The sequence below is a fragment of the Pagrus major genome, chromosome 12 (genome assembly GCF_040436345.1).
Source record: "Pagrus major chromosome 12, Pma_NU_1.0".
In the NCBI taxonomy this organism is placed as follows: Eukaryota; Metazoa; Chordata; class Actinopteri; order Spariformes; family Sparidae; genus Pagrus; species Pagrus major.
Genome location: NC_133226.1, coordinates 12,190,102 through 12,203,899, shown reverse-complemented (window position 1 = coordinate 12,203,899; position 13,798 = coordinate 12,190,102). Strand labels below are relative to the sequence as shown.

Here is a 13,798-nt window from a genome sequence, read left to right as displayed (position 1 = left end):
TCGCACAAAATATTTCAAGGAAGACTTAATTGCCATCATAATAACCTGAAAAGGAATATTTGAAGTTTATGAACAAAACAGTTTTGGGCCTGGGACTGAAAGAGTTGAATATAGATCTGTTGTGGTGTAAATCAAAGTTTAAAGGGTAATTCAATTTTAGACAGAACAGTTTCAGAGATTATATTGTATATTGAATTTGTTTTGTCTAAGAAAAGGAGCATAACATTTTTTATACTGGCTTGGTTCTGACATTTCCTTTGACTAGACGAGGACCTTATCCGGAGTTGTCCCCAGGTGCTGGAGAAAGGTTGCCTGCTGTTCCTAAGCAATCACAATAGGTCAGATGCTGAGTATATATCACCTTCCCAAAGGGATTAGCGATGTTTGCTTTAACTTGCATTTATTTTGGCAGCCTCTACCAAGCAAATCCCCTTTAATGACTGCCTCCACCATTTGGCTGTACAGATTAGGCTTTGATAACACACTTGTAGGTGTTCAAAACTGGCACGAAAACAACTAATTAGCAGGAGGTACTCAGTCCTTATTTCAGGCCACTCTCCATGGGAGTGAAGCAACATCACCTCTCTCCCCTGCAGCAACTCCCAGCTGAATGTGTGGAAGCCTCTTTTCCCTGTCAGGTGTTAAGAGGTCTGTGTTGTGTCTGAGCTACCGCCAGCTTCAGAGGTCCTGCTCCAAGCGCTTTAATGTGTGTGTGTTTTTGTGTGTGTGTAGGAACAAGCCAAAAAAAAAGGAAAAAGAACGAATTAAAAAAAAGAAAACAGGTACAGTCACAACCAAATCCCCAATTCTATGAAAAGAAATAGAAATATGTGTAAGTGTATATGCAAGAACACAGATTCACATACAGCACACCTTTGGGCTGGGAAACGGGAGCCACTTCAAAGTCCGTATTTGCCTTTAGGCTGCATCCACAAGCCCAGGAAGAAGAGAAAACAGAGAGATGGAGGGGGGAGAGAAAAGTGAAGAAGATGCAGTGACAACTCACTGTGAATAGTGAGTGAGAAATCACAGGTTTAAGAGATGGATAAGAAATATGCTGAAACAGGGACAATACTGTAGGGGAAGAAAAACAAGTTGTAGGAAGCAGCAAAAGAACAAATATTTTTAGATATACATTTGTCTTTCTCAATAATCCTGCTAATATTTTCTGTTTGCTGTATTTTGAAACTTAATTTGCATCCTTGGCAAATACAAAAGTGAAAAGTTATTATTTTTTCCTCTCTTTGCCCTCTCTCCCTCTGAAGGCTCATCCTATTTCTTCAAGGGGAAGGAGTACTGGCGAGTGCCTGGCAGTGACATGGAGGTGGAGGCAGGTTACCCCCGCCTCATTGCTAAAGACTGGCTTCTGTGCACCGAGATGCAGTCGGACTCTCCGGACGCGGAGCCCAAAAGCACGGAGACGAAAGGCAACGTGCACCAGCAACCGGACCACGCAGAGAACGGATACGAGGTTTGCTCCTGCACCTCGGACACCGCCTCGCCTTTAGGCGCCCGCCCCTCCCCGTCTCCCATGTGGCTGCTGCCACCTCTCTGGACGCTCTCGCTGGCCCTCCGCTCTGAACTGCTATGATGACCAAGCCCAGGACAAGAAGAGACTCACTCATCAAGAGACTCTTTGGTGGAGGGCCAGTGGACACTATGACAGTCTAAATACAAACTGGAACATTTTGTTCATATAAATATCAATTGGTATGTTTTTGCTATTATTTTGCTGTTATTTATTTCACATGCCATTTGATGGTCATCTAAAGCGCCTTGCAGTATGGGTAGTACATACATACATACATACATACATAATCATATTATCATACTAGGATATATCATGTAGCCATCAATCCACTGACAACTAGAATGGCACTCTGTAGAGCGCATATCCCCGCCAAGGCCCAACAGTACCCTTTAATTCAATCAAGTCTTGATAGCCCTGTATCACTCTAAATTACACCCATTACTGCTTCACCATATTTCAAGATCACCAGATCTAGGATCCGCATCAAACTGTACTCACTCATAGATACCAGCCATCTAAATATGCCTCCTTTTCATCAAGATCCATGCATTATTCCCTGAGAAATTAACAAAAACCTCCCTACCTTGCAATATTAAAGACAGTGAAAAAAATGTCTGGATCCGCACCAAAAGTTACAGGGGTCTATTCTGGGCTGAGACCCTTCCTCCATCCAAGTTTCGTGAAAATTCGGTCAGTAGTTTTTGTGTAATCCTGCCTACAAACCAACCAACCAACAAGCAAACAGACACAGGTGAAAACATACGCTCCTTGGCGGAGGTAGTAACAATGCTAGTACCGTGCGTTACAACTTGAGTGACACAGAACCTGAAGTTCTATCCCTTAGTTTCCTCTTGAATGGCTTAACTGTCTCATTTTTGCAAGGACGATAGTTGCTCGGGACTGTTCAGAAATATGTTCGCATGATATACAACAATATTCAAACAGCACCCATAAAAATTACTTTTTTTCTTGTAGAAGAAGTTTACAGCAATAATGAATGATATGGTGGGATGTAGACAGGTCACTGGGGAAATATCATGTAGATCGTCAACAGTTTAATGGCTTCCTGAGATGTTAACAGGTAGAAAGGTGAATTGTTATAAATGTACATGTTTACTTTAAAGGGGCGTTGTTAAACTGTAGGACTGGGTGTCTCTCATGTTTACACATACAAATGTAAACATATTACTTTAAAGTACATCTAAAGCTCAACGTTGGTTTTTGTTAACTCCTATTCCTTGTATCAAGAACTCAGTCTGTTTGTTTATAGGCCCCCAAAAAGTTGCATAGTGCACCTTTAAAGGAAAGGTTTCGACATTGTGGGAAATCAAATAACTTGAAAATATCAGTCACATTCTCATGTCTGCTAAATATTAAGCTGCAACTTGCAGTTAGTTTAGCTTAGCTTAGCATTAAGACTGAAGAAAAGGTGAAACAGCAAACTGGGCTCTGGTTTATGGTTTATGGTAACCAAAAACAGGATGTGGTTTTACAGTTATGTACCAAAAATGACGTCTTCAGACTTCCTCTATTGTCCAGCCATCAGTCCAAAACCCAAGTACTCTTCATTTACTATCATAAATGACAGAGAAAAGCAGCAGATCCTTACATTTAAGGAGCTGAAACCAGCAAACGTTTGACATTTTTGCTTTTTAAAATAACCAGTTCAAATTTATTTTGATTGACACATCGATTAATTGTTTAAACTCTAGAAGACCTACTAATGAAAAAGTTATCTTTAACTTTAGGTTGGTTACCATAAAGGTTACATTATTGATCATGGTTGAGGTCCACCAATCCTACAGAAAGAGTCACCATTTAAATTCAGCACGACAGGAGTTGCCTGAAAGACTCAACCCAGGGCATAGACTGACACTTGCTATATAGATACTGTAGTCAGACGGGTGACTGACAGCCCAGCGTCTATCTCAGCAGACAGGTAAAGAGTACCCTGGGATGTAGTGTAGATAGAGAGTTAGGTTTCCAGATGAATGGCCCCATGGGATGTTGACAAGAAGACAAATGAATGGCTCGCATGAATGTCGACAGGTAAGATGAATGGCAGCCTAGGCTGTAAACAGGTAGACAGGCGAATACCATCCAGTACACGAAGGAGAGGGCTCACTGAGCTGTGGGAGCTGAGGCCTATTAATGTCTCCACGTATGACAGAAAGTTAAGCGCTTCTCAACACCATTTTCCTTAACGCCATTAGCTTAAATCTCTTACCTGCCCTCCCACGCTGCTCATGCATCTCCATAAATTCATCGTTGTCAGCCTCCAGTTCAGAAGCATTCCCTGCCATTATCAGATGCAGTATCGGTTTTGTTGTATCTTTTGTAATGAATATGGATAGATCGTGATTCCATATTGCTTTGATCAAGATTATAATTCACGGAGCCTTTTTTTTTCCTCACCGCTGGGCGACTTCCTTCATCGATCCAAGCTCATTCTGGTGACGTCGTTACGCAGACCTCACTACATAGCGTTCAGATTTATTCTTGCTGATATATTTACCTACAGTTTAAATATAGACACAGATATATTTGAGTTGAGATGTTCCATGGTTAGTGCAAAAACCAAGTGGGCTGTGTATATTTCGAGGTGTGTTTTCTAATGTAAAATATTTTTGTAGAAAAATAAAAAGAATCTGAATGACTCTCTGGGCTAACTGTGGTCACATGAATGTGTGTTTGGAGTACTCAGTGTTGCGGCTGTGTGGGCTGAGTGTGTAATTATTTAGTGTCATTGAAAACAAGCCCGGGCTTGAAGACAGATGAAGGTAACATGACAGCTTGCAGACACCAACTGGGAGCTGCTCTCCATCACTGATGTTCTATAAGCGTGGTTTCTCTTGTAATGGTCACTGCTGTTCATCGGGAATGCAAACCACGTCATGTCAATCACAGCACGCACACTCTGAGTTATGAGCAGATTTTGCTGGCACCCGCATTTTTTTCTGGGAAGTACATCAGAGAGGTAATGTCACCTGAATTCACAAAACATTCAGCGGTGCGGATACGGCTTGGTTGGAGATCAAAGTGAACTTTGTGGGTGGCAAACAACTAAGATAAGTGCGTACCACAAGTCACTCACAGACTTCAAGCTCACTTCAAAATCACAGCAGTTAAATTAACAAAGAGGCGACAGGCGACTTCTTCCAGATTATGCACAACAAACTTCAGTCAGTTTTCAGGTGAAATAAGTTCAACCGTTATTTCTGTCGTCCCCGCTTGACAGCGTGTTACAATACCATTCTGTGTTCTGCATCCCGAGATTACACGCATCAACACAATCGCCCTTGTGTTTTGCTGTAATAGCTTGTGCTTTTCAATATACTTTAATTTTTTTTTTTTAAATGCTCATGATTTATTATCATGTTAGTTACAAACAGAATCCACTGTTATTCCCCCTGCATCTCCTTTTGTCACGCCTTGCAGGCCCGGGGTGTGACATCGCTAAGAGCAGCAATTTTTCTTCCCTCCTCTTGACACACTTGAGTGGTGTTAATTAACTGGTGTGGCTCGGCGGCCACCAAGGGGAGCACCTGCTCCCGAGGGCAAATGCAGCAGGACGGGGTCACTTTTCAGGAGCTTGTCCAGCTGATCCTATTTGAGCTGCTACTTCAACCAAACCTAATTGTTAGAATTGGAAACGTTTGCAGGAGAAGTGTAATCGACATTTTTCCAATTGTGTTTTTTAATAGAACTGTTTAATTTAAAGTGATGGTTTCCAGAAAAGTCCTTTGATTTTTATCAGCAGTCCCACATTCACTGTATTGAATTAATACATCACAACCCGGCTCGGTCTTGATCGGCACTCTAATAAATCTGTGACATATTTCCAGCCAGGCTGGTTTGCATCATCAAAATAGACATATTATGCTCAGTTTCATGTTTAATTTTGGGTTACTACTAGAAAAGGTTTTGGAGAAGAAATTCAAACTCAGAATTTCAATATTAACAATATTAATGAGGTTAAAATAGAAATTCCTTTTCATAACTGAATAAACAAGCTGTTCTCAGAGGAAAATAAGGTCCCCAGAACACTTTGAAACTAGAAAGGTGGCAGGGTCCGCCACATGTAAACAAAGTAAAACAGAATGAAGTTGTGTTTGACTTTAGGGTCAATTTGTTTGTTCAGTTTATTCAGTCATTATTCAGCTATGTTCTCAGCTTCCACCATAATATAGGCATAAATTACGCGAATGTGTGACATCGCGACCTACTGACATCACTAAATTAAAGCCTCAACTACTGACGAGGCGTTTCAGGAGCAGAGTTTTCTGTGGGAGAGAGGAGCTCCCGTTGGGCTTGTTAACTGTGAAGACTTTTGACATGCATAAGAACTAGGGAAGCACAATATCGATAATGGAAAATTTACATTATCAGTTATTGGCAGATAATGAAATTATTAATGATAAATAGCACTGATAATACAAAGCCAAATTGCTTTAGTTGACCCAGGTGCAGCTTCTACACACAGTATGTGGCGGTATTCACCTCTAAAGTTGGTTTGCCAGCCGCCAATAAACACAGAGAAGAAGAAGAACGACAACAATGCTGTTGTCGCGTTCATGGCGTAGAACTGCTGCACCCGTGTAGAGCCACGTTATGTAGACAAGAGCCACACATGTCGTCGCTGGAGTGGGCATTGTTTTCCAAATTCAGAAGAAGACAACGCAACTGTAACTTGCAATATGCAAGTGTTCGGAGAGAAAGTCTATGAGTTTACCTCAATAAATCTATGAATACCCATATCATGCATCCCTAATAAGAACCTTTATAAAACAATGAAGAAAAAACACACACGAAAAAGCTAGAATGTCTTCTTTAATACTCTGTCTCCTGAGGCTCTGAACTGTGACTTTGGTGTTAGACGACCTACAGCACAGTCAGAACTGATTACATTACAAATACAAGCACAGAATCCACAATTCATTCATCAGGTGTAAAATGTCGTACTTTTGTCCTTGTATATTTCATAAAATGTCATGTAAATGAGCAATAATCATCATGTTATGTAATGAACATCTGGCTGGAACCCTTGTGAAATCACTGATACAGCTCTGATGATGATGTTTGGGTTTTAGCAGACGGGCAGAGAGAAAAATTTAAGAAACAGAGAGGGAAATTAAAGAAAAATAGGCACACAGACGGACAGATGTAACAGACATTTGGCAGCTACAGATAACATACGGAGGAAAATAAATAACTGCGATTATTTTCTAATTACAAAAGAATTTGGCACAAACAGAGGAAAAGTTTCTACGAGTGTTCAAACAATCAATGCTCAACAAAAACTCAATCTGATGTGTGTGGCCCCTTGGCAGACAGAGGCCAAGCTCACGATAGGTTGGAATGCAATGCAAATAGCCTTTGCTGAGGGACTGACCCATGGGGTCTTTTGTTAAACAGTGTTAAAAACAAGTGTAATTGTGTGTGCATGCACCGAAAAACAGCTCTTCCCACAGTCACTGCACTGTGGAGAAGTGATGCTGTCAAGAGGGCCGGCACCGAGTTGATGCATGGCAGTGAGGTTGAGGCGGGCGGGGGTCTGCAGAAGGAGCTGGTTCAAGCCTGCATGGCGAGAGAATCATTTGGCAGACTTGTCAGGCTGGGCTCTGGCAGCCCTCTGCCGTCACATTCCTGAAAAGGTCACATTTTTTTTCGACTTTTGCCCACACAAGCTGGTGGATTCGGCAGGAAGGAAGGGAGCCCCCGTTCGAGTTAGAAAGTTTTAGGAGAAGCATCACCTCCACTCTTGACATCTGTTGTACCGAGGTGACAGTGCTGGACAGGGAATGGCTCACCTTGATGGAACATATGTTGACTAGTGTTTGCAAAAATAGATACAAGGTACAAGCAGTGTATGTAGCCACAATGTCATGTGGGTACTCAAGAATAAATACAAAATTTAAAGGAGACATATTCTGCTCATTTTCAGGTTCACAATTTTATTTTGGGTTACTGCTAGAATAGGTTTACATTCTTTAATGCTCAAAAAACACATCAGTTTTCTCACACTGTCCAGTGTTGCAGCGCCATATCCCCCGTCTGTCTGAAACGCTCTGTTTTAGCTCCTGTCTTTTTAAGGCCCCTCCCCCCAAATAACCCTTCTCCTCTCATTGGTCAGCTCACACATGCCTGAGCCAGCACTACTAACAACAACAGGGCAGCTGTGCTAAATTTACAAATTATTAATAATATGCCAAACTAGCCAATGGGCATCAGTTATGCAAATGTGTGACGTGGTGACATTGTGTGATGTCACAAGTGTCCTCTAGGGTGACAATATGTGGTGAAGTGCCCTCAAATTACAACTTTCTGTGAACTGGTGCCCCACTGCATACAACTGGTGCCCTTTTTATTTTTTTCGCCCCTGCCCCTCAAACATCCTGAGTCCGCCACTGCACAACACTGAAGGAAAGGAAAAAAATCTGAAAAGCATAATAGGTCTCCTTTATGTGAGGAGATAAGCAAGACAAGCAGAATATAAAGCACACTATCAATCTTTACACATAATGTCAGTCATTTCATCAGAATTCAACCACAGTTGCGCTGAAGAAGGGAGCAGAGAGGCTACTCAGGTTAATAATGCCATGAAATACAGGAAAAGTGAGCAACAGTATTCTAAAAAAGTCAAACACATGAGAGCGCAGACACCCCTGATCAGTCTGTCCTCTCTCTGGTGAGCGAACTGACGCGTTTTATCAGGCGATGACTGGTAAATACCCCTGAGGCCCTCGATCCAGCCGAGATAAAACAGCAACAACACAAGCTCACTGGTCTCATTTATTATCCAACATGCAACGCGGGCGAACGTGACTCATTAAGGCACCAAAACAAACAAACAAGGTGTACTGCTTTGCATGTTAACAATTTAGTGTTGTGACACCAGTCGCTACAGTTTCAGCCACTGAAATTCCAGCTCTAGCTCAAGTCTGTTGGGGAGGACGGCTGCATATATGAACAGTCGTGTCAAGCTTTTTGCTTTGAGTTGCACAAAGTCTGATAAAGTGCCTCAAAGGATGTCACTTGAGTCAGCGCCGTTTGATGTTGGAGAGTAACGGTTCGAAAATGAGGTGTGGAACCCACTCTTCGTCTTTGCTTGATGCTAGCAGCTTGAGGCTGAATCTGCCGCTGCTTGCATAAAACACCTGAATCTCTGACCAAACTGTTGGTGGTTGCGTGGCATTGTGGGTAATGTAGGCTCCAGATTTTTGCCCGTCATGTTCAATCAAACCTTTCCCTTCAGTGTTCCTTCACTCAGCAGCTGTAATTTTTCTGATCTGTAATGTGGAACCACTGAAGTTGTTTAACAACTTGTGTTTCTGAATAGAGTTACTTGATGCTGTAGAAAAGCTTTATATTCGGTCTATGAATACCAAAGTCTCCCCTGAGTCCAAGGCTCCCTCAGTTGTAATAGAGTGTATTGAATTTCCCTCAGCTTCTCAGTTTAATTATCTGGCATGACCTACTGGCTGGGATCACACACTCAAGCATAGAAATGCAGTATGCAGACAAAACTATTATGCTGATCAAGTTCTAAAAGTTCATTTCAGCGAGGAGATGGGTTTGAAAAAGCAGTGACCTTCATGGCAAGATTTGTGGCTGTCGTTCGACATGAAAATGCGACGACCATTCGACTGTGCAACTTTTTCGCCTGGTGGGTAGTTTAAGGCACAGTGTCACAACACTTGATATAAACTGTGCAGAGAGAGGCCTTGGAGGCTTTTGGTCAAAGAAGTAAATTTTTCTCACTAAACCTGATTTATAATGCACAAGGTATATGTAGCTGAAAGTGGTTACACTGAGGACAAAATGAGCAACAAACAGAGTTGGGTGAGATTACTATGAAATGTAGTCAGCGACTGAATACAAATTACATGGCAATTTTTATAATAATTAACGTAACGAAAAAACAATAATCTAATCTTATACTTAAGAAATGGACAGCCACAAAAAAATTAAGATGTATTAATATTCATTTTTTCTTTTTAAACATCTTAAAACAATTTAATTTTAAGGCACAGTATCACAACACTTAATATTAACTGTTAAAAGCGGCCTTGGAGGCCCTCAGTATGGAAAGTACACTTTTCTCAATAAACCTGTTTTATAATGCACAAAGTATGTAGCTCAAATGAAATGTAGGCAGCCACTGAACCCAAATTACATGGCAAATCTTTGTAAAAAGTGACTTTACGGATATTTCTTAATAATCAAAAATGAAATCAAGTAATCCCTGACTACAATCATATAACTACAATCTAATTACACAATATTTCAAATGTAATTGAGCTCAGTACGGTTACATATGTTACTTTTTTTTTCTATCTGATTACATAAACTTGATTACATGTAGTCAGTTACCAGACGACCCTGGCTATACAGAAGCAAGAAATTGCAAAGAGAAAAACATGTTTGTATTTGTGATTTTTCTTTTATTGATTCACACACTAAAGAAAAAAGTAACCTGACATTCACGCTAATATGATTAGCATTTAGTCGCATCAAAAGTGTTTCCATTTAGATTTGAAATTGTTGAGATTATCCTAAATCTACCACACCGCATTTGCCTAAATGCAACCCTTACTCCAACCTTATCCTTTTCGAGAACAAATCTTAACACTACATGGTTGACCTCACATTGTGGGGACCATGTTTTGTCTCCAGAGGGTCCATACTTCCATGTAATGCATGTGTGTTATCAGGTCAAATGTCCTCACATGCATGCGCACATGCATACACACACACACACACACACACACACACATGTACTCACACACACACACACAGCTAAACCAAGTCTTTTCACTCAGATTTAATGATGTGCTATTTGAGGTCCAGTATTTTGGTCCTGACAACGCTGTCAGACCTCACACCATGAGTTGGCTTTCACTTCTGGGATCCCACAAATATAGAAAAACAAGACTACACACACACATACACACAATGGCCCCTTAATTTATTTTATTACAGAAACAAAAAAAGAAATACACTGACATACTAAAAAATCTGATATATTTAAGATAATTAAATATAGGTAGAATAAGAAGTCAAAGAATGTTGGTTTTGCTTTTGTAATGGAAAAAATATAAATATAAAATGTAATACACCAAACTTTATAGCCTAACTTCATAGATGCATGTAAGCTTATGTTCTTTTCCACATGCATGGCTGTCCTTGAGTGATCATTAGTATGGTTAAATATGGCTCCATCCGGTGTGCCCTGATAAAACAGGTCATTATGCCCTTGCATGGACATAATGAGCTGTGATACCTCTTGTGTATGTGTGGGAGTGTGTGTGTGTAGTAAGTGTGGTTACATATGTGTTAGCGTACGTGACTGTCAGTCTGCCTACAGATACAGGAGTAGTAGATAATGTCTTATATGTTGTGTGTGGAAATATTCCAGTGGAACCGTAATTAAGCAGACAACCTAGATAAAATTTGCAGTGTGCAAGTATATTGGGACCCCACTGGCTATAGGCTCTTCTCTCACCAGAGAGAACACCTCAAGGCCTTTGCACCAACTGTCACCAGGAGAGACTTAATGCGGGCCAGGGAGAACCAATCAATCATTCTGAGGGAACCACAAAGTAGCTAAAATATTCAGAACCAGTGCAAACCCCTGCAGAGTTGACACCTGCGATGGTAGCTGGTGGGCCGCTTACAGCAAAGTACACCAACTGTCCCATATACAGTCTAACTTTCAACACACTGAAGAGTAATGGAGTAGAAACTGACTGAGCATGTTTTATATACATGAACACATCAGGAGCATATACCTGCAGCTTGTTGTCAGTGGTGCATCATTATGCAGACCGGCGCAGCGCTGTGAATGCAGCCTGATTCCTGGCTCAGGAATACCGCCATGACTAATTCATGACAGCATGCACCAGTGTTGTTGGACAATACTGCACCAGTGTTATACAATGACTGGCTGCCATCTGACTTGATGTCAGGTAAGATACGATAGCTCTTTGACATCTGATTGTCAGTGAGAGTGGGATGTTTCAAGCTGATCTTACTGGAAATTCTACTCTATGTCAAAACAGTCATGTTCAATGGAATAATTGATGCATTTTTATTAATATATGTGTCCACTTCAACTCAACCTCTCAAACGATTTTTGACGTTTCCATGTTTCCAGATATACTTTATGTCATATTACTGTCACTGATTCACATTTCCTTAGTACAATATTTCCATAATTATTCCATGTTTAAGAAAAATAAATGTCCAAAGAATAAGATAGAATGAACATAATGAATTAAGGTACAAATTTGTAACACTTTTTGGTTTCCTTAATTGATTGATAGTGCTTAAAAAAATAAGCAAAGAGATCACAGTCCTATAAACGTGCACCCTTTTGCAGTCCTCTACCGCCCCCCTCTGGTCCTTTAATAAACACAAAGTGCTTTCAATGCAACACAAGTGAACTGCCTTGTATTAGTGTGTAAGAGGAATCTGCAAAGACCTTCAGCATCCAAATGTTTAAAATGAAACAGTTTTGATACAAGGATGTGTTATGTACAGAAATAGTTTCACAGCTGGCGCTACACCGGCACTGAACAACACACCCCTCACTTTGAAACTCTTTAATTTGATGTTATGAATTCATATCACACTCTCCGTGCTGTTGTTGCTGTACTAAATTAAGTGCACATTTATCATCTGCACCTGGCCGTGGAAAGACTTTTTCTCTCAAGGACAATGTCTCATAATTAAGTCATCTGTATTTGTCAGAAAAGGGTCAACCGGTCCAACCAAATATAACAAGCTTATGTTAGATTAAGCCTTTCATTACATTTAGCATAAAATGGAGAGTTCATCATTTATAAGTAGACTGATGGACAATTAAGCATTAAGTGTCCGTGATGTTAGTATAATGTAACATAAAAAGTGATGCTAACACTTTACAATAAGGTACACAAATGTGGAAAGGAGTGAGTAAGGAATGACTCAGAAATGACTTGAAGACTATACATAGATAATGAGATACTAGAGAAAAGACTGGGAGAGTCATTATTAATGGATCATTAGGTAATGATTAGTTCATAAATATCTGTGAATCTACACACTGACCACTTTCGTCATGAGTTGTTCCTGATTAACTATGAACCAGCTACTTAGAGGCACAATCGAGTGTCGACTCATTAATTGTGAATTACTTAACCATTAATTACTCTTCTTGTGCACCTTCAAGTAAAGTGAAGCTTAATACTGAGTAGTTACGAGGTTGACTCATTAATTACCAATTACTTAATCATTAGTTGCTCTTTTGGCACAGATATTTATGAACTAATCATTACCTAATGATTCATTAATATAGTATCACCCAGTCTGTTCTGTAATAACTATTATTGGCTATAGTCCTCCAATCGCAGTTAATCTGTAATTACTCATTAACTATTCATTAAATATCAATTAATTCCTGATTCATTCCTTATTCACTCCTTAGTAACTTATTGTGAAGTTTAACCATATCATCATAACTCTTTATGTTACAGTAATATAGAAAACACAGACGAGTAATAAATGCACATTTTTCTGTACTTTGTTGTAAATGTTACAGATACTTTCTCATGAAATCCTAATGTTTCTATGATGAGCACAATGAGGGAAGTTTAAAAAAATGGTCTTTAGTGAATTTTTCCTTGATTGTATTTGGCATGTTTTTAACAGATTAGAGTGATCCCATCATTATATCTCTTTAGACAATTATCATTCTCAATGTTGGCTTGCAACTCTCTTCCACAGCAGCCCTCTTCTTCTTCTCTGCCTCACTTTGAAGGGCCTCTATTTTCATGACTTGAAATAGCCCTTTGAAAGTTGCCTGCTCTGAAGAACTAAAAGTTAATTAAATGGCAATTACACAGCTTACATAATGCTGGACAGTGACACAAATTGAGATTACTGGAACAATTTGGATATATTTCACACATAATATAAGTGTTGGTCACTATCCTCCCCAAAAAGCCCTTTACATCTTGCTGCCATCTCCCTCCTATAGTTATAGTTTTTTTCATTGATCTGATCTGCCATCTGCTGTCATCTATTCTGAGATTTTCCCATCTTGTCTTGCATTTATTCCCATCATCTCAATCTCTCTTGGCTGCCGTCTCATCCTCTCAGCTGTCATTTTTCCCTATTTAAACATTCAACAGTCCTCCCTCTCCTCATTACCTTTCACTTCCCTACTCATTTGCCACAATTCTGCATCATTTCTACTATCCTAACCCTTTTATTTCCCGTTGGATG

General features: G+C 40.1%; 1 protein-coding gene across 1 annotated transcript in view; it reads left to right on the top strand.

The window, feature by feature from the left end:
* LOC141005566 (matrix metalloproteinase-17-like) overlaps nucleotides 1-1,591 on the top strand; it is a 92,137-nt gene extending 90,546 nt beyond the window's left edge. The window contains exon 10 of the mRNA XM_073477434.1: nucleotides 1,266-1,591. Coding sequence (XP_073333535.1) covers nucleotides 1,266-1,591 — 326 coding nt within the window. The remainder of the gene's footprint in view (nucleotides 1-1,265) is intronic.
* The last annotated feature ends 12,207 nt before the right edge of the window (nucleotides 1,592-13,798 follow it).